This window comes from Umbelopsis ramanniana (genome assembly GCF_025399195.1).
Source record: "Umbelopsis ramanniana AG unplaced genomic scaffold K450scaffold_9, whole genome shotgun sequence".
In the NCBI taxonomy this organism is placed as follows: domain Eukaryota; kingdom Fungi; phylum Mucoromycota; class Umbelopsidomycetes; order Umbelopsidales; family Umbelopsidaceae; genus Umbelopsis; species Umbelopsis ramanniana.
The window spans coordinates 629-17,769 of record NW_026252095.1 but is presented as its reverse complement, the minus strand read 5'-3'; the positions used below and the strand labels follow the sequence as shown (position 1 = coordinate 17,769).

Genomic DNA, 17,141 nt, shown 5'->3' with positions numbered 1-17,141 from the left:
AAAAAAAAAAAAAAAAAAGGTTCTTGCAGCTATGGCCATCAAGACTTTGAACCCCCCGAAAACCTAATCTTAACTGTAGTCCATGAAAATTATATCTTCAGAGCGCAGCGGACATGGTACTTTCAGCTCTGAGATTGGTTCAGAGGCAAAATATATAGATGGTAGAATATATGAACTCTTTATAAACCTGTCCTTGCAGACGAGCTGTGCATTCTAATTTAAATGGTGTATATACAAGCACTGCTGAGAAAGGAGGCTGTAGTAGAAGCCATATAAAACCACTTTTCAGTTATTGTAGCGCGAAAGTGATGTGTTATTCGACGATTCTGGGCCTAGAAATACTTCATACGCTGAAAAAGTAGGTAGTGTCACAGATGAAGAAGGGGCAGCTGGCAGTCCATTTGCTGCAGGATTATGTACTGCGTCTGGAATATCTGGTATTGGATTATGTGATATTTTGCTATACTTTGGTTCTTTCCTGAGAGTTTCGATTTCTTTTTGTAATGAACCAGTGTGGATGTCTACTTCCAACTGAGACAGATTTTCTTCCTTGTACCAGAGAGCCATCCAATGAATAACGTTTTTGATTGATCGACTGGACCGGATTACAGCATCCTTGAATCTTTTGTCCATACTACCTTTGTTGATGAGCTGTATGGTAGATGCATGGAAGACAATAAAGAGCGAATGTAATGCGTCTTCTGTTACCAATCGATGGGTCATCAGGAAAAGTGATTCACTGATATCTTTTTCAAACAAAGCAGTTTCCAATGAAGAGATCATGGTTTTAGCCAATTTCAATTTCAGCGTATCAACCGTGTTGCATTCCTCTCTATGCAAATAATCTTCCAGTAGGATGGTTGTGCCAGTGTACACGAGATAGCTAAGCAGAGTATATTGACCAGCTTCGGCGTAATTGGAAGCCAAACTGTTGTACTCATCTTTTTGGTTTCGCTGTACGAAGGAACTATCGATAATATTGTATGCCGTATCATAGGCGATAGGTAAAGCCTTTCTCCAGCGCTTCAATGCCATTTTTAGTCGATCATAATGCTCCCGCGAGGTCGCCTTTTGGCTTTTTAGGTGCTGCATTACGGAGAGTCTAATATTCAATAGTTGTGATAATAAATCGACGAAGACAAAGTGTTCCGTTCTGAGTTTAACGTGTTTTTCGTCCGACGAAAGTGGTTTGAATGCTTCTACTTCATTGAAACTGCCGGCCCTTTCTACAGTGCCATTTTTGTATTTACAGCAGCATAGTAGATAGGCTGTCCAAAATTTTGTGAGGATGAATTCTTCATCCCTTACCCCGTCATCCGCTGGAATGATATCATTTAAATTCGACCGAGATATTTGAGTCAGTCTTTCAATGCAGTGAAGTAAATACTGATCATCTGGTTGTATATCAGGAACCAAGAGATAGCATATGCTAAGATGAAAGCATGTACGAAAATGGTCTGAATCACTCATCGTTTGCTCTTTGATCATGTCGGATTTGGCTTCGTGGATAAGATTCCGACAAACCGCGTAGTAGTCAGCGGTCGTATTGTCTCGCTCTACGATATACATTCGCGCGGCAGCACATGCCAACATGGCTTTTTCAACCGAGGTGACTAGTCCGACTGATATTCTCTCCGTAGCAGCATCATAGTCTGCAGAGACAGCGGCTGGAAATAAAGACTTCAAGTGGCGTAAATATATCTCGAAAAGGTATATGAAAGTAGTTTTGTACGATGTCATATCAAGTTGCTTAGTATGTCCAGTTTGAGCGGGTAAAACTAGTTCGCCGGTAGCATTGGTATTGTGGCTTGGAGATGATCTATCCCAGATGTAATTGGTGAGCAGACGCTTACTGATAGAGGCTATATCGAATGTATTGCTTTCGTCAACTTTATCATTCTCTGCGATAGCAAGTTGTTTCAAAAGTACACCTTTAGAGGCCCCAAGAGCTGTACGTTCGGTCATCACGCTCAACTCCTTTGCGTTGTCACCAGCTTGAATAGACGAAAATGTACAGGGCTGTCGTGCTCTTTGACAATTTGAACAAGTGCCAGAATTTGGTTGTGGTAAGTCGCATCTGTCATACGGAAACGTAAAAATCGGTTAGTTTTTCATATTGTATAGATCACTTTAGATTTGTGGTACTTTTTGGCACTAACTTGACTTTTCGCTTTCGACAAAAATCGCACGCACGCAGGACCTTCAGCCGTTTGTAACGATTTGGGTCTTCCATATCGACAAAGTGAAATTCGCGGACAACTCCTTTACGTTCACCCATTTTGTCTGATGGTACGAAAAGCTATCTCGAAGCTGTTACTTGTGCTGAGAGGCGAAAGATATATATGTAAGCAAGTTGTGTTATGCAGTTTATGTTTGTTTAGGTTGAGAAAAGGCGAAGTTCTCTGCAACTGCGACCACTGCATTTCTATTTACGATTCTGTGTAACTTTATTACCGCCTTATTTGTGATGGTAAATTTCAGGACTGAGTTTTGGTGATGTAAGCAGCTCAGTAAACTGACTGTCTCCAAACCAACCTGATTTTTTTCGCCCTTTCAATCTTACGGCTGCTATATTACGGGTAGTTTCGCGATCGATGTATTTGGATACCTGGGACGATTTTCAAAAAGCGGCAGAGGATATATATATTGCATCTCCTTTACGGGTAACGATAGCTCCATTTTGATGATCATTTTACTGCACTTGGAGCTTATAAATGTCATCTTCCACAGACAAGATACGTCTCATCGTACCGCCATATCGATGGAGAGCTGATTTTGAAAGTAACGGACGACCGATCGGTATGAAGGTTTGATCTCATTGAACTTTTTTCAATAGAAATCTAACAATGTGATTCTCACTTCAGGCGGTAAAGTACAAGACTAAACAATCGACTGATCTAAAAAAATTCATAGGCCTCAACAGATCTATGATGTCCAAAATGCAAAACATAGAGCCAACCGAAGGTAGTTATAACTGCGTTATGGTGAAAGCATTAATTCTGTCCTAACGCTTTTTCCGACATTGTAGCTGTCCAGGTACCTGAGAATACAGCTCAGCAACCACAAGGAAATGCTGGCATACCGACATCCAAGCCAGCAAGCGGAAAGAGCAAAAAGTCGAAGAAAAATAGAAAGTAATCCCGCCTTGTAGCTGTCTACGACAAGCGTTATTCGCAGCATTACTTGTATGATAGTACACCTTTACTCCTTTGTTATAAAATGATTTAATGCAGCGCGTCAATGAATTCTAATGTTTATGTTGCTAAACGTGGTTGTGAAGTGGAGAAGCAAGTACCTAACCTGAATTACTGAGGTTTTCATTTGTAGTGTATGCCTAAGTGTCATTGAGAGTATCTGCACATTAATTTTTAATCATTTGGACGATTCCTTTGCATCCCAAACAAGGTAACTTGGCCTATAGCTCAAGACACATGACAGCGAGCAGCGAAGTCAAACCACCCAACAGTGTCAGTGCTCAACTGTAGTAAAAATGATGTAGTTACACTTAACAATACTTGGATTTTCAAGTAATATAGTACAGATCTCATATTTGCCCGAATTTTGATATTTATGAGCAATGTAGGATAGCGTAAAACATCTTTAAATCTGCATTATATGCTCAAGATGAGCTGAGTAGCTGAGTTCTCATGTTAACATGCATTGCCCAAGCATATTTTACGGTAAGGCTGTCGGTGAAGTACCACATTTGAGAAAGCTTCCTTGCGTTGTCAATTAAAAGGAAAGAACGGGTACCCGAAGGTTGCTGGAACGAGATGTATTGGTTGCTTTTGACAGCACTTTGAATGCAATAATAGCTTACCGAAGAAGGTTGAAAAGAAGATATTCAACAATCGAGCCGTGATAAGTTCAGACTACTCGACATCTCTAAGATCTCTTTTTCATTCTTCTGTATTTAAGCGTCTCGTACACACTCTGCATCAAATAGCATTTCCCAGACAAATTAACTTGGGTTTTAGTCCGCATTTTCCCAAAGTGTCTAGGTGTCGTCTACGGTGGTGGTGAGATGAATTTTTGGCTTAAATTTCCTAAACGCCATGCTCTTTTCCCTTTTTTTCGGTTCTTTACTTCCTCTACATGTGTTTTAAAAGCCCAGGAAAATCTGTGTACTTCCTTCAGAGAATATGTCAAATCGGATGTTATCTAGAATACAACCTCGGGTACCTCAAGCGATACAATACATTCTTTCAAAGTAAAATGTTCACGAGCACTTTTGGCTGGATGTCAAAAGTTAAGTGAGACTCAATAAATTCGTAGAAAAAAAGGTTGTGACCAAAATGAACGAGGCTTCTAATAGCATGAAGCCAAGTATCTTTTAAAGTTTTCATTATTTATCTCGTTCTTGTAGTATTGTTTGACAAAAATCTTTCATCTTAAAAATCTATCCCTGATCGCCTCATTAACATTTTTTTGGTGGCAAACCAAGCATTGAGTTTTTATATGGTATCGGATTTGATTTGAAGGTACGTAGAAGGTACGTACTTGGAATTGCGCGACTGTCCGAAACTGTCATTGAAGTTAGTGACTGTATTTTTCCCGACCGCCGCTCTAAGCGTCGGAGCGACCCGAAAAAACTGCTGGTTTTGCCGCTGAACTTTTAATTGCGGGAAACGATTAAGCACTTGATTCTCGGGTTGTACCCGTTTCATTGCCTTGTATAAGGCTGCTTGTTATGTCATGGTATCCTGTAGAAATTACTGGCATTATGTATTTGCCAGGATGCTTTTGTGGAATCTTGTATTACGTGCTCTGAACGTAATGTTAGTCTTTTTTAGCTCGTTGGCCATTCCAGCGGCATTCCAATCCAAGCAGATGTGTCGCTCATTGCCGAATACACTCGGTCAATGTCTTTTATAGGTACCATAGGATGAAGCATATGCACCATGGCATGAAGTGAGCGAACAGTGACAGAATCGGCATACTGTACACGTTGTAGATTGTTGTCTCTCGTAATTGAGGTTTATCGTATATCCGAGCAACCGGAGGAAGTCGCTGAAGTGGTGCATACCGTACACCAACCTTTGCTGTTAATTGTTCCGCAATATATTTTCTTGTCTCAGCATCTAACACTTGGCAGATACCTCGATGTTTGGAGTTATCAAAGGCACCAGGTTTGATGACGGTATCCAAAAATTGGTAGATTATATAACTTGGGTGTTCAGGCATTGCATTTCAGCTGTGTTCAAAGTGTCAGGCACACGTTGTTGGTATGTATTAAAAATATCGATCACTGCGATCAAAACCTGAACTGAGTTTAATCGTTTCAAGCACTGTAAAATTTGACATGAACAACAAAAATGGGGAAAAATTTAGACTCAATAGTTTCTTTATCTTCAAACAGTATTGAGAGAATGAATTCTTCATATTACATTAGGGATGCGACGGAAGCCGATCTACCCACGATTGTGGAAATCTACAATGAGCAGATTTTAAATTCTTCCTCATTATTCATGTACTCCCCAGTTGGTCTGGACAACCGCTTGGAATGGTTCAGAACTTGCAAAACCAAAGGCTTTCCAATAATAGTTGCAGTAAAGAAGGCATCGGACCAAGAGGGTGAACTCGAACAAGAAGAAGTGGCTGCTTACTGCTCTCTTGGAACATTCCGCGATAAGCCAGCTTACAATGCGTATGTGAACATTCGTTTCTTGGTTGATATATGTTTCCATCCCTTTATAATTCGTTGCATCCTAGTTCTGCCGAAGTCTCGCTCTATGTTCATGTCAACCACAGAAGACAAGGTTTAGGAAAGGTTTTAATGGATAAGATCATAGAAAAAGCCGACGAGATTGATATTCATGCTATTGTTGGTAAGTAACAAGGTAATTTATCTACTCATGGTAATATGATGACTCACTTGCACCAGCTTCCATTACGATCGAGAATTCCGTGTCTCTGAATTTGTATAGCAAGCTAGGCTTCAGACACATTGGTACATTCAAAGATTCAGGCTACAAATTTGGAAGATGGTTGGATGTTGCATTTTATGAACTTATTCTTCCCAACGGAGATCGCATCCACCCAAAAACCGAAGATAAATAAGTGATAAAATAGAGACCACACTTCCTTCATGGTTTATATCTCTTAATGAGAAATAATAACAACCGCTATGCATAGACAAGTAAACAATAGATTTACTACTCAACAATTTTTGTTTTGATTATGAGCTAGTTGCATGTCTCGCCAGCTTTGCAAATGTGTTGTTTGTGATTTTGTGACATTTTGATATCTGCAAGTCATATAAAAGATTTTTGCAAAGGAGTTAAGATAGGTTTCAACCAGTGGGATCGTTATTGAGGCAGGCTTCCACTTGTCCACTCAATTTCATACAAGCAATGATATTGGATGGAACAACTTACCCATATATACTGGACCGACTGTTTATATACTTTATGTGATCACTGGTACTTGATGCTGATGTATTGCTATCAGCATATTTGATCGGACCTCCATGCCTGGTAAGCTGTTTCCCGTGTCTAAACGGCGAAGGTCGAAGTGATAATCTTCTATCGCCGCCAGCAATTGGCTTTCTTGGACCCTTTTCAAAGGTCATGTCCGATCTCTCTCTCTGAATCATTATCGATCTTAAAGGTTGTGACGCGTTTGTTGAGTGGCTAGCAATGGTGGAAGTTACTTGTAACGTTCTGAAGACCAATTGTTAAGAACTAATCTTCTAAATCATCAGACAACAGCGTCCAGCAATTTTCAACCTACGTCTGACCGTCTTCGTTTCCGAATTGAACTGGCGTTTCAAAACCACCACTAAGCGAAATATGCGACATATTCTGGATAACTGAATCGCTCATGCCAAATTTGTCTTTAACGTATCGGTACTTTAGCTTGTCATTGTGTTGTTCCTGTGTAATTAACTTTCTAGCAATTAAGACATAAGGTTAGAATTAAGCACAATAGTCCATCCTCGGCCAGAGGTTCGATAGCAATACTACCTTTTCATTTCCAGAAGACTGTGGTTTAGCTCTTGTAACGTGGTATTCTGCTCACGCAATCTTCTCTGCTGGTATTGAATCTGGCCAAGCATATTGGAATTCTGGAACTATGGTATTGTACACTAAGCTGAAATAATCCTCTTGCGGAAATAATTTGTTCTCAAGTAGTTTACCTCTATCGTTTGTACTGCTTCATTTATCAATGTGATGGGAGATACAAAGAGGCGTTCTATTGCAACGGGAATCTTTCTATGCAAGTCAAGAGTTGCACATTGAGGGCAATGATGATCTGAATATTCGCGCTTACATTTTCATCTAACTTAACGAATGTGCATTCACTTTTGCAGAGAGGGCATTCGTCTGCTGTGAGGGGTTTGATGGAATTCTTTGAACTTGCTTAAATTATGATTTACGCTCACAAAATGATACATGAAAATTACCTCCAGAAATGCTGACGCTCATGCAGTTTGCGCAAATGATGTGACAACAGTCGGTAAAGACGAAGCCTTCTTGTTGTTGGCCCCGAGTGTAGGATTCATAGCATTTATTACAATGTATAACGTTGACGTTTTCATGAAGACTGGTCATAACATGGAAAGTTATTTAATAGCAAGAAAGAAGAAAGGATAAAGTGCATTCATTCGGACTGCTATATCAAATGATTTTTATATTGAGCTGCATGGTAATGTACAATGAGGAATGCAAAGAGCTCACGACAGTGCTACATAATTAGGTATTTATGGAGAATTTATGGCTGGTGGTAGTTGAAGTAAGTTAGATACTGTTAGCATGCATGTAGAAGACTTAACGTCGACATCCACTTACCCGCATTTCTTGCAGTTGTAAAACACAGTTTGACCTTCATCAGCAGACCGAAGTTGCATAGTGTGATAGGCCATCTCGGGGTTGCCACAATTAGGACACTTCTCATCGATCTGTTGTGATTCAGTTAATAAGTGACATGACAATAATAGTAACGAAGTCTTCAGTTGTGTTCATACCATAGCAGCTCCTTCTGTCTTTGGTCCTTTCTGTTGCACAAGATGTCTTTTTGACTTTAATGGAGACTGGAAGGCATTTTCAGACGAAGTTGTGACAATCTCCATAGCCTCATAATCTGTTACGGCAAAGTTAGAGATACGTTGCAAAGATATACAGCGTAGAAACGGATCGTACCGGCACTGCTCTGAGCATAACTGCATTGATTGCAAACAATCAAATCGTCGTCACCACCAGGAATGTCCAATAAATTTCCACATTCTGGACAAAAAATGAGAGAACCTATGACATTTGAAGAGGACATTGTGTGCTAAGTCCAATCTTGATCAAGAAAGTTGGTTAAGTTATCCAGCAAGTTGTCAACCAGCAAAAAAAAAAAAAAGGTCGAAATTTTGAAAGGCCGTCATGTCACGTGATAAAGTCACTCTCAAATTAAACATTTTTATTTTTGATCCTTGAGCCTGAAGGACGTTGGGAAACGCAAGTTACCTACGTAATCGAAGGAAAAAGGCATTCTTACTATAAGAGCTCTCAGGAGAAAGGTATTTGTCATAGAAATTAATGATGAATTCTTCAGGTTTAAAGCCGAATTTCTGATAAAGTATCTGGGAGAGGGTAACAGGTAGACTATTAGTGAATGCTGAATGTAATCAATAAACGTTTAGTACATACCATAGCGGGGCTATTCGCTGATACATGGAGAGTGATATCTTTACTGATGGCGGTTTGGAAAAGATGGTATAATAAAAATCTAAAATTTGACTCTATTAGAAGTGTGCTCTCATGCTTGAAAACCGAGGAGATATACTTACTGTCCTATGCCTGCCTTTTCCCAACCAGGTACCACCGTTATATATGTGACATACGCTTCCGGAGTCATAAAAGCACATCCAACAACGTATCGTTTGTAGAGAGCAACAATACTATACTCGGGGAACAATAGATTTTCAGAGACATCGATTTCATCCCAAAACGCACGACGAAGGACTTGGTTAACTGGCTCGAGATGATCTTTTTGGAAATATACATAGTCTATGCTCTCTGAATCCAGTTGCTCACTTGAAATGACCAATTCTTGTCTTCGTTTTTGTGGCTTTCCAGCAGCCAACCGTATTTCGTGAAGAAGGCGCATTCCTGGCGGTTTATTCTCAAAGTCCCGTCTGATATATGGGCGTAGCTTTCTTCCATTCCATGGTGACAACCAAGGCTCAGCCTTGCTTACTGTATTATGGAACCTTGGAGATCCATATAACCTACTTGCAAACGAGTTTGCATATGGGGTTTGCTGAATATCATTTAGTTTTTGAATATCTTCTGTTACTTGAGCAGATTTCGATGGTGAGGGTGAGGGTGATGGAGGTTTAGGTGAGGTATCCTTCAATTCAATGTCGGGCATTCTAGTCAATTTTTGGTGAGACCGAAAGTGCGAGTTCATATAATCGTCGAGATCGAAGACTTTCGTTCCTTGTGCTCGCTTTATCTTTTAGCAATAATATGCAACAGTTTTAGTTCAAATGTCGGCTTATATAGGTTAAAATGCATGGCAGCTTACTCTTCGCAAGTATAATTTCCTTCTCAAGCGAGCAATATCCGTCGGCAAGGTACTACTCATCCTATCGAGTTTCTGAAGTATGAGCCATTCTTGCTGTTGAGACATACGTTCGACACCTACCGCTGGTCGTGATGGCTTGCTTTTTTTGGGATTCAACGGCGTGACTATTGAAGGTTCTGACGATGCTAGCATGTCGCGGAAGGTGTCTGATATATTTGTGGCCAAGTTTACTTCCAATTCTTTTCGTATCGATGACCTGCTGCGTGTGCTCAAGGAGGAATGGTCTTCCAAGGTGTTTGTTTGTTCTTCATTTGGAGCTGCTGCTGATTGTACTTCAGATTCCTATTATGTTTGAAAACGACAGCAGTAAGGAAAAATGGATATGCACATGTACACATCATTCGGTTGCTGTAAGTTTTAAATTTCATACCTGTTCCTGTTCCGATGGCTGCACTGAGGCACTTTTCGTCGTAGGGGATGGTACTGCTTTTTCCAGTGATTCCTACGATGCACGGTAGTTAGATTATGATCAAGATGCACTGGTGTTTTGCCATCACATACCGTATCGCTGACGTTCGACAATTCATCCTCTGACGACAAATCAGATGATTCAGATATGGCTGTGTTCTTGACACTTTGCTTTCTTTTCTTCTGTGTCTGCATATCCTTATTTTTCCCTGGCTTAGAAACAGTTTTTTGTTTTCGTACAGGTTTTGCTGGTAGAAAATCGTCAGCGTCAGCGTCAGTTGAAATCTTTTCCGAGACAGTGGAGGGTGTTCGCTTCTTATATGATCTCTTTTTAGAAGGTGTTTCTTCAGCTTTTCGTTTCCCTTTAGCTGTACTGGCTGCTTTCCCCTTGCCTCTAGGTACTACTACAGGTAGATTATCGTGTTAAATAAACCTCCAAGTTACCTGTCCAGATATATTTTGACTTACTCTTTGGGGGTGGCTCGTAACGGACTAATGTCCACCAGGCTGTATATTGTTGAATGAGTAATTGCTTTCAGCATAGTCAGATTTTTGCAATTTATATAACATTACCTGGTTGTTGAAACTTTTCAATTCCTGATAAGAAAATGCTACCATTGGTCGATAATACACTGGCGATGGTATTATGCCAGGTTGCCGATTCTGTAAAACGAAGACATTGTTATTGCCGAGTCAGCATGTCATATATCATCAGCTGTTCGTACTTTGCTTTCCAGGATTCAAGTATTCCCAATAATCATCTATGAACGAGCAGATGTCTTCTTTCCAGCGGAAATAGCTGTGATCTCTGTCCTTTGGAAAATCTGTATCCGGATCTTGCCGTCGCATCAAATTATATAGTACAAGTTGAACCACCGTGATCCACGCCATGCTCTGTCGAACGTATTTTTCATCTTTCTGAGTGCATACTGAGCATGTAAATTCTAAAAAATCATCACCAAACAATAGTGGTTTTGGAAAACATTTGACGCAGTCTCTATGAAAAAATTGCTGGCACTGTTGACATTGAACCATGGGTATTCCTCTGTGACATTGTTGTGAAGTTAGAGAGAGCATTGTTTGAGAGACGTCAAAAGTTTACTAACGAGTTGTAGCCTTTTCCACAGTAACAGTATACGTCTTCTTCATTGCGTGTGTGGTCCGCATTCCATTTCAACGCAGTTAGCTGTTCAAAGTATACGTATCACGTCAGCGTCAACAATGGGATATGTTCACAACACAAGTGGATAGTGTACCGTATACGGAAGCTTGAAGACGGGATCCGTCGACATGGAGTTTGCAGCAAGATCAATGAAGGCAGCAATGGAATGGTAACAAGTCACATTCAGTGAATCATGCCAAATTTTTAGAGACGTGGGCAAATTTCCCAAAAAAAATAAAAATAAAAAATTTGAAATAAATTGTATACAGGTACATTGTCTATTCATCATCCTCGTCACTATCTTCTTCTTCTGCCTCTTGCAACCATTTGATGAAAACAGTTGCCTTGTCACGCAGTGCTGTAGCAGAAGGTCCGAGTTGCTTGGATCGGTCAGAGTTATACCATCTGAAGATAGCATCTTCCTCCACAACATCGTCGTCATATAGTAATCGAAGAGCTGGAAGGAATAGCTTGTGCAGTTGCTCCTTATCAGCGCAGTGTACCTTTTTGGAAATATCATATATAGGTTATCAGTAACCATTGTCAATTTAAAGAAACAAAAGAATTGGACTTACTTGTAAGATATGGAGAACATGAACTTGATCATCTTTACCATGGGTGACTTTGCCTATGAGGGAACCCCATTTCTTCAAAACTGTTCGTATGCTAGGCATGGGCTTGGATAGATCAACTTGGTTGATAATGGCGGGAACAATAACGTCTCTGACATCGTCGTAACTTCCGTTTGCAGACATACGCAAGCCTGTAATCTCAAGCGCGGCCAATTCAACAGTATGCTGTTCGGCAAATGCGCGACTAATACTTTGTTCCAGTTCTCGCTTGAACTCCTCCACTTTTCTAGCAGCAAGGATTTGGCTTTGCTCTGGATGCCAAGTATCCCCTACAGAGTCTCTTTCATCATCACTATCTGACAAGTCACCGATTTCACTTGCACTGTCAGAATCGTCTCCTTGTTCCTTGCCAACGCTAAGATCCTTCAAGTCAAAAGCTAGGGATGGAGTTTAGTAAATATTGCTGATACTATCCACATTGTTAAGCATCTTACCTAGTGATGCAACTTTGAGGTTTCTTGGGTCATTATCTTCGTCGTTGTCTCCTTTATCAATCCAAATATACCCAGTTCCTTGCTCGCCCAGATCAATATCCGATACAGCTGATTTGGTAGATGTTAGTTGTCACGAAAGTAAGGCATATTGCAAAGTATTATCTACCAACCGTTATCTCCTTCTTCGTCATCACTCTCTTCTTCGTCGTCAAAGTAGTCATCCTTAGGTTGAGGCTGTGAACCGACTCGTGTGTACTTTGGTAATGCTACGCTTGGACCAATTTTGACCTAAGAACAGTAGCGGTGAGCCGGCATATCAGCATGTCCCTGCAAAGCAAAAAGCACTTACCCCAAATGATACGATGCAGCCGTTGTCCAAAGTCGTGTTGGTCAGTATAACGGCATCATTAGCCACAATACTTCGCTTGATCGCAACACCATCTTCAATGATCACATTATCCCAGAGGTAAGCTCCTTCGATATTGACGTTGTTGCCAATTTTACAATTTTTGCCAATGACAGAATTGGTAACACGAGAGTTTTCGCCAACTACTGTTCCTGATCCAATCTGAACATTATCCTCGATAATGCAAGATCTATTGATTGCAAAATCGACATCAGTAAAAGTTCCACCTTCCCGGTTTGCAAAGGCAATTACTCACTTGGATAGCATCACACGTGTTCCCTTGTAAATATTGCCACGACTATACTGGTAGATATCGCTCTCTTGAAGGTTTGTTTCAGGTACAATAGGGAATGTCCATCGTTTCAAAATATCACGGCTAAATAAGCATGCATTAGTCCAGGATCAAAACCATCATAATAGCCATTCCAAAAGCTGTACCTGACGGAGTCATATTGCTGGCTGTTTTGAATACGTGCGGCGTATGAATCGTTCGAAATATATGTATAGATTGTCTTGCCCAAAATATCAGATGTCAGTACACCACGAACAAAATCGCTTCGGAGATGTTGCCAGTCAAAGTTTTCAGAAAAAAGAGCCGGAACCTAAGGTATTTGTGTAAATAAACCATATGAGCGGAAATGGATCTCTGAAAATGAAGTACATACCTCAACGGAGCAAATGTCAATCAGTGGGTCGATCAAGTCGTTACGGCACTCAATTTCGGCATGTCTTTCGAAAATTTCAGCGTTTATATCGAGTCGCTTTTTCCGAGGGAAAGGTTCCATTGGTTCATAATGGACGCATTCATTTGTTGACGGGTCAACCACAAAGACACTCTCTTCACCGCGAGCACTATGGGAATTTAGGATTTCATCAGCAACGTCGAAGGCAATGTCAAACGTGGAAGCAGTCTGGTCTTACCGTGATGGATGATATGAGGAGCCTTCCTTAAGAACCATTGTCATGATGGCATTTTTATCAGTGTACTTGCTGTCACTACGCTTTCGAGATCGGTGAGCTTCAAGTGCCTTATCCAATTTCATGTTGGACACTACATCTCCTCCAACTAAGATAAAGTCGGTGGTGATCAATTGCCTTGCGTCGAGTTCTCTCAGGGCATCACCAACCGACAAGCACTCAGAAGCATGAACAACTTCGATATGAAGCGAAGAGCTATTCTTCTTTGACCATTTTGAAGATCTACAATAAGAAGATTGAATTAACGGGTCGTAAGCCGTGGGTCACGCTGGATTCAGGAAACCTACTCAATGTATGCTTTAATTTGTTCGGCGTGCATGGTCGCAACGATGAAAATTTCTTGGGCTCCAGAGATGGCGAGGAACTCGATTGTGTACTCGATTAAAGGTACATTGCAAACTGGTAGAAGGCACTGGTATGAAGAAGAGTCGGTTAGTACGTGAACAGAACTATGCCGGCCATGCTTGGAGTATGTACCCTTGGTTTTTCATATGTCAAAGGCATGAAGCGAGAGTTGAAGCTGTCTGACAGAATGACTGCCTGAAGAACTTGATCGGCGTCAGTATCGCCATGTGCTTGCTTTTGTTTCGCTCTGGAAGGCATTGTAAGATTGCTTTGTTCCTCTGCACAGTCCCAAAAAAAAAACTTGAGTCATGTTGGTGGAGTGGACCGGTCACATGACTTTTATGACAGACATAATTTTTGATTGTTGAATGCGACAACCTCAAGCGATTGACCATTTTAAACTAGCAAGCTGGACTTACGAAATGGCAACAGCCTATACTAGATCAGCTAAAGTGATGAGTGACACTGTAAAGCATTTCACACATGTTCGACATAAAAGCTCAAGAGCCAGCCCAGCCTATTTGGCAACTTCAAATACGCCGTCTAGCAAGGGTAACGATTCTCGCCGACTTTTGATCATCCTGGACTTGAATGGAGCTCTCGTTTCAAAGACAGGAAAAAGTGGAATGTGGGTACGCCCGCACTATACCGAATTCTTAGAATATCTTTTCAGTCAGTTTGAAGTCGGCGTCTGGAGCTCCGCACGGCAAAATACAGTGAGCAATATGTGCCAACTCTTTGGTAATTTCAAGAAACAATTGTTATTTACTTGGAGCCGCGAGAACTTTGGTTTATCAGAAGATGATTATCTCAAAAACATACCGACAATCAAAGATCTTCAACTGGTTTGGAAAAGCTTAGAAGATAATCCAGATATGCCGTCGTATACAGCGTACAATACCATACTCTTGGACGATTCCTCCAGTAAAGCCGCCTTACAGCCTTTCAACAGCATTGCAATATCGGAATTTAACCACAAAAGCGCAGAGAAGCAGCTAACTGGCGATAATGAACTTCTCAATGTTATAGCATACCTCGAAAAAGTCAAGTACGAAGATAATGTCAGTAATTTCATGAAGCGAAATCCGTATAAGAAAGATCTCGCTTCGGACGAAACTACAGAAAGGGACTTTGAAAGTACTCATTTTCGATATAGTGACGCGAAGCAGACGCTGGGGGATTTACGCAATACTGCTGGACTGACGAACGACGGAGTAAGTCGCAGGAGAACTCTTGAAAAAAAACGACCAGGCCATAGGAAGTATAGAAAATCGAAACAGGCCTCATCCAAGCCTGTAACCCCTCAATCATAGTGTACCATCTCCTCTCAGATCTGCAATATCAACTAGAAATGTAAAATATGAGAAAGTCATCATAGCTCAATAATACTATGCCACTTAACTGATGATTAATATCAAATATGTCACAGCATCTTCTGAGTCGGATGGATATATACTATTATCCCGTATTCGCTCTGAACAGCAGATTATACCCTTTACTGTAAGGCTTATGCCATCTGTTCAATTTTATCCCCACTTATTCGGCCATATTGCATTGTCCAATTGAGCCCATTGTCATATTGCACTTGACGGACGTGCTTATATTCGCCATTCATAATCTAAATGCGCTTGACTTATTTAACAACAGCATGTGTAGCGATGCAGAAATATGTTTTTGATATAGAATGGTTATGAATATACCCTATTTAGGGATGGATTGCCGTTTCTCAATGCTCTTCTTTTTTATTCCAAAGCGATGTTCAAAAAGTTTTTGACTAGTATTGCACGGTGAAATCAATAAATTTATAACATGCACGAACCCCAACGTTCCATGGCCGGTCTATAAGCCGGCGTCATGCCACTGCAAATGGGGGAATCAGTAGAGTTTTCCGTCTTCAAAAGTGAAGTTGAATAGCCTCCTGATGCCGAATCAAAATGGGCTAGAGTCATACCCAGCGGTGGGCTTTTGCATCGGGGCATATTGGTAGTGCTGATCGGAGGTATCGGGCTACCCCCAAAGCCACTTTCTTGATATAGCGGCTGTGATAGTGGTGCTGTGAATGAATGGGTGGTATTCGGAAGATGGTCTGTCGCTGGACGTTTTGCGGCATGCTACCAAATAAGGTGATGATGGTTAATTGAGTGGAGTGATTGGTTGTTTAAGCAAGGGAATGCACTACCATCGGTGTTGGTTCAGGGTTAATTTTACGCTTTAAATCGTGAGAGCTATACATGTGGGAAATTTTAGGCAGAGCAAAAAGGAAGGGAATGAAAGAAAAGAAAAGAGGAAGAGCGCGCAAGTCTTAGCTTTCCGAAAAAGTTGAGCACTTTGAAAATCATCCGGGTACCCAAAGCCCGGACCGTATAACAGTCATAATATCACGTGATTGGATACGTTGTGGCTTCCAAATTGGGAATTGTGGCATAGTTAGCTGGAAAGTCACCTGACCTGCCTCCACCTGTGCCTAAAATCATCCTAAGCCGCTCACTATGATCTGTACCTATGCCCGAATATATCAGAGCGAACGATTCTCTAATAAACCATAGACGATCTTTCCCTCTTATTTATTAATAACTGAACTTTCGTAATCTGTCGAATTCCTCTGACTTCTGGCCCATAACTACCTCTGAACCCAGTAATCCTTGATTGACTGACTAATATGATTACTTGCTTCTTTATTGTACTATGGCTCCTCTACGTTAAGACCTTGGCCAACTCTCTGACTCTATCTATCGGAATAGCTCCATCTTGTATTCGGAAATGGCGCTTATTTACATGTCTTAAGCAACTCAGTGCTGGACGCGTGACTGCCTCCTTTGGATCGGTCAAGTTACCTTTCATCAGCCAAGTCAGAAAATGACATGTTTTTGTCATATAAACGTTGCATAGCATACACTCCACCCAAAAGCGCACAACTTTTTTTTGTCGAAACCCATCCATCTACGCACTGTGACATGTAATGCTACAATCTTTGATGGTAATGGAAGTGTAAAAGTCTGGGTATACATACAACAATGAGCGAAAAACAGGCGTCGATACAGGACATGTTGAGAATTTAGTGCTCACGTACCTAGTGTCAACGATTTAAAGGCACGTGTGTATTAGCGCTCATGGATAACTGGTTTGAACGTTAAGTTTGAAATGTGCTTTTGATAGGAAAATAAGTATGAGAGGAAACAGGAAGAGATGAGTAAAAGACA

At 40.8% G+C, this 17,141-nt stretch overlaps 12 protein-coding genes across 12 annotated transcripts; 5 read left to right on the top strand and 7 right to left on the bottom strand.

Annotated features, from left to right (window-relative positions):
- Positions 1 to 22: 22 nt before the first annotated feature.
- K450DRAFT_226989 (uncharacterized protein) lies at positions 23 to 2,395 on the bottom strand. Its single transcript, XM_051586656.1, has 2 exons — positions 2,160 to 2,395; positions 23 to 2,077 (listed from the first exon to the last, which is right to left on the bottom strand). Exons 1-2 carry the CDS (start codon positions 2,276 to 2,278, stop codon positions 286 to 288), a joined length of 1,911 nt encoding a protein of 636 aa, XP_051447401.1. The 5' UTR covers positions 2,279 to 2,395; the 3' UTR covers positions 23 to 285.
- Positions 2,396 to 2,557: 162 nt separating this feature from the next.
- K450DRAFT_226988 (uncharacterized protein) lies at positions 2,558 to 3,259 on the top strand. Its single transcript, XM_051586655.1, has 4 exons — positions 2,558 to 2,663; positions 2,731 to 2,799; positions 2,865 to 2,964; positions 3,029 to 3,259. Exons 1-4 carry the CDS (start codon positions 2,595 to 2,597, stop codon positions 3,136 to 3,138), a joined length of 348 nt encoding a protein of 115 aa, XP_051447400.1. The 5' UTR covers positions 2,558 to 2,594; the 3' UTR covers positions 3,139 to 3,259.
- Positions 3,260 to 4,658: 1,399 nt separating this feature from the next.
- On the top strand, positions 4,659 to 5,236 carry K450DRAFT_226982 (uncharacterized protein). The gene has a single exon (XM_051586654.1). The coding sequence runs from the start codon at positions 4,696 to 4,698 to the stop codon at positions 4,873 to 4,875; it is 180 nt and encodes a 59-aa protein (XP_051447399.1). The 5' UTR covers positions 4,659 to 4,695; the 3' UTR covers positions 4,876 to 5,236.
- K450DRAFT_226976 (uncharacterized protein) lies at positions 5,231 to 6,110 on the top strand. The gene is made up of 3 exons (XM_051586653.1): positions 5,231 to 5,647; positions 5,713 to 5,828; positions 5,885 to 6,110. Exons 1-3 carry the CDS (start codon positions 5,316 to 5,318, stop codon positions 6,058 to 6,060), a joined length of 624 nt encoding a protein of 207 aa, XP_051447398.1. The 5' UTR covers positions 5,231 to 5,315; the 3' UTR covers positions 6,061 to 6,110.
- K450DRAFT_226975 (uncharacterized protein) lies at positions 5,866 to 7,179 on the bottom strand. The gene is made up of 5 exons (XM_051586652.1): positions 7,139 to 7,179; positions 6,966 to 7,072; positions 6,733 to 6,891; positions 6,378 to 6,662; positions 5,866 to 6,247 (listed from the first exon to the last, which is right to left on the bottom strand). Exons 2-5 carry the CDS (start codon positions 7,055 to 7,057, stop codon positions 6,160 to 6,162), a joined length of 624 nt encoding a protein of 207 aa, XP_051447397.1. The 5' UTR covers positions 7,058 to 7,072; positions 7,139 to 7,179; the 3' UTR covers positions 5,866 to 6,159.
- A 303-nt stretch (positions 7,180 to 7,482) lies between these two features.
- K450DRAFT_226971 (uncharacterized protein) lies at positions 7,483 to 8,320 on the bottom strand. The gene is made up of 4 exons (XM_051586651.1): positions 8,148 to 8,320; positions 7,967 to 8,082; positions 7,791 to 7,900; positions 7,483 to 7,719 (listed from the first exon to the last, which is right to left on the bottom strand). The coding sequence occupies exons 1-4, from the start codon at positions 8,266 to 8,268 to the stop codon at positions 7,695 to 7,697; spliced, it is 372 nt and encodes a 123-aa protein (XP_051447396.1). The 5' UTR covers positions 8,269 to 8,320; the 3' UTR covers positions 7,483 to 7,694.
- Positions 8,321 to 8,370: 50 nt separating this feature from the next.
- K450DRAFT_226969 (uncharacterized protein) lies at positions 8,371 to 9,552 on the bottom strand. Its single transcript, XM_051586650.1, has 3 exons — positions 8,777 to 9,552; positions 8,637 to 8,715; positions 8,371 to 8,569 (listed from the first exon to the last, which is right to left on the bottom strand). Exons 1-3 carry the CDS (start codon positions 9,397 to 9,399, stop codon positions 8,450 to 8,452), a joined length of 822 nt encoding a protein of 273 aa, XP_051447395.1. The 5' UTR covers positions 9,400 to 9,552; the 3' UTR covers positions 8,371 to 8,449.
- A 272-nt stretch (positions 9,553 to 9,824) lies between these two features.
- On the bottom strand, positions 9,825 to 11,208 carry K450DRAFT_226962 (uncharacterized protein). Its single transcript, XM_051586649.1, has 6 exons — positions 11,091 to 11,208; positions 10,710 to 11,029; positions 10,558 to 10,647; positions 10,453 to 10,491; positions 10,078 to 10,388; positions 9,825 to 10,018 (listed from the first exon to the last, which is right to left on the bottom strand). The coding sequence occupies exons 2-6, from the start codon at positions 11,017 to 11,019 to the stop codon at positions 9,941 to 9,943; spliced, it is 828 nt and encodes a 275-aa protein (XP_051447394.1). The 5' UTR covers positions 11,020 to 11,029; positions 11,091 to 11,208; the 3' UTR covers positions 9,825 to 9,940.
- A 114-nt stretch (positions 11,209 to 11,322) lies between these two features.
- K450DRAFT_226950 (uncharacterized protein) lies at positions 11,323 to 14,489 on the bottom strand. Its single transcript, XM_051586648.1, has 11 exons — positions 14,074 to 14,489; positions 13,884 to 14,008; positions 13,540 to 13,818; positions 13,284 to 13,470; positions 13,057 to 13,220; positions 12,875 to 12,994; positions 12,562 to 12,808; positions 12,383 to 12,500; positions 12,213 to 12,320; positions 11,722 to 12,155; positions 11,323 to 11,649 (listed from the first exon to the last, which is right to left on the bottom strand). Exons 1-11 carry the CDS (start codon positions 14,197 to 14,199, stop codon positions 11,425 to 11,427), a joined length of 2,133 nt encoding a protein of 710 aa, XP_051447393.1. The 5' UTR covers positions 14,200 to 14,489; the 3' UTR covers positions 11,323 to 11,424.
- K450DRAFT_226947 (uncharacterized protein) lies at positions 14,225 to 15,574 on the top strand. Its single transcript, XM_051586647.1, has one exon. The coding sequence runs from the start codon at positions 14,310 to 14,312 to the stop codon at positions 15,252 to 15,254; it is 945 nt and encodes a 314-aa protein (XP_051447392.1). The 5' UTR covers positions 14,225 to 14,309; the 3' UTR covers positions 15,255 to 15,574.
- A 34-nt stretch (positions 15,575 to 15,608) lies between these two features.
- K450DRAFT_226943 (uncharacterized protein) lies at positions 15,609 to 16,260 on the bottom strand. Its single transcript, XM_051586646.1, has 2 exons — positions 16,118 to 16,260; positions 15,609 to 16,052 (listed from the first exon to the last, which is right to left on the bottom strand). The coding sequence occupies exons 1-2, from the start codon at positions 16,172 to 16,174 to the stop codon at positions 15,744 to 15,746; spliced, it is 366 nt and encodes a 121-aa protein (XP_051447391.1). The 5' UTR covers positions 16,175 to 16,260; the 3' UTR covers positions 15,609 to 15,743.
- A 285-nt stretch (positions 16,261 to 16,545) lies between these two features.
- K450DRAFT_226942 (uncharacterized protein) lies at positions 16,546 to 16,812 on the top strand. The gene has a single exon (XM_051586645.1). The coding sequence runs from the start codon at positions 16,601 to 16,603 to the stop codon at positions 16,799 to 16,801; it is 201 nt and encodes a 66-aa protein (XP_051447390.1). The 5' UTR covers positions 16,546 to 16,600; the 3' UTR covers positions 16,802 to 16,812.
- Positions 16,813 to 17,141: the final 329 nt, after the last annotated feature.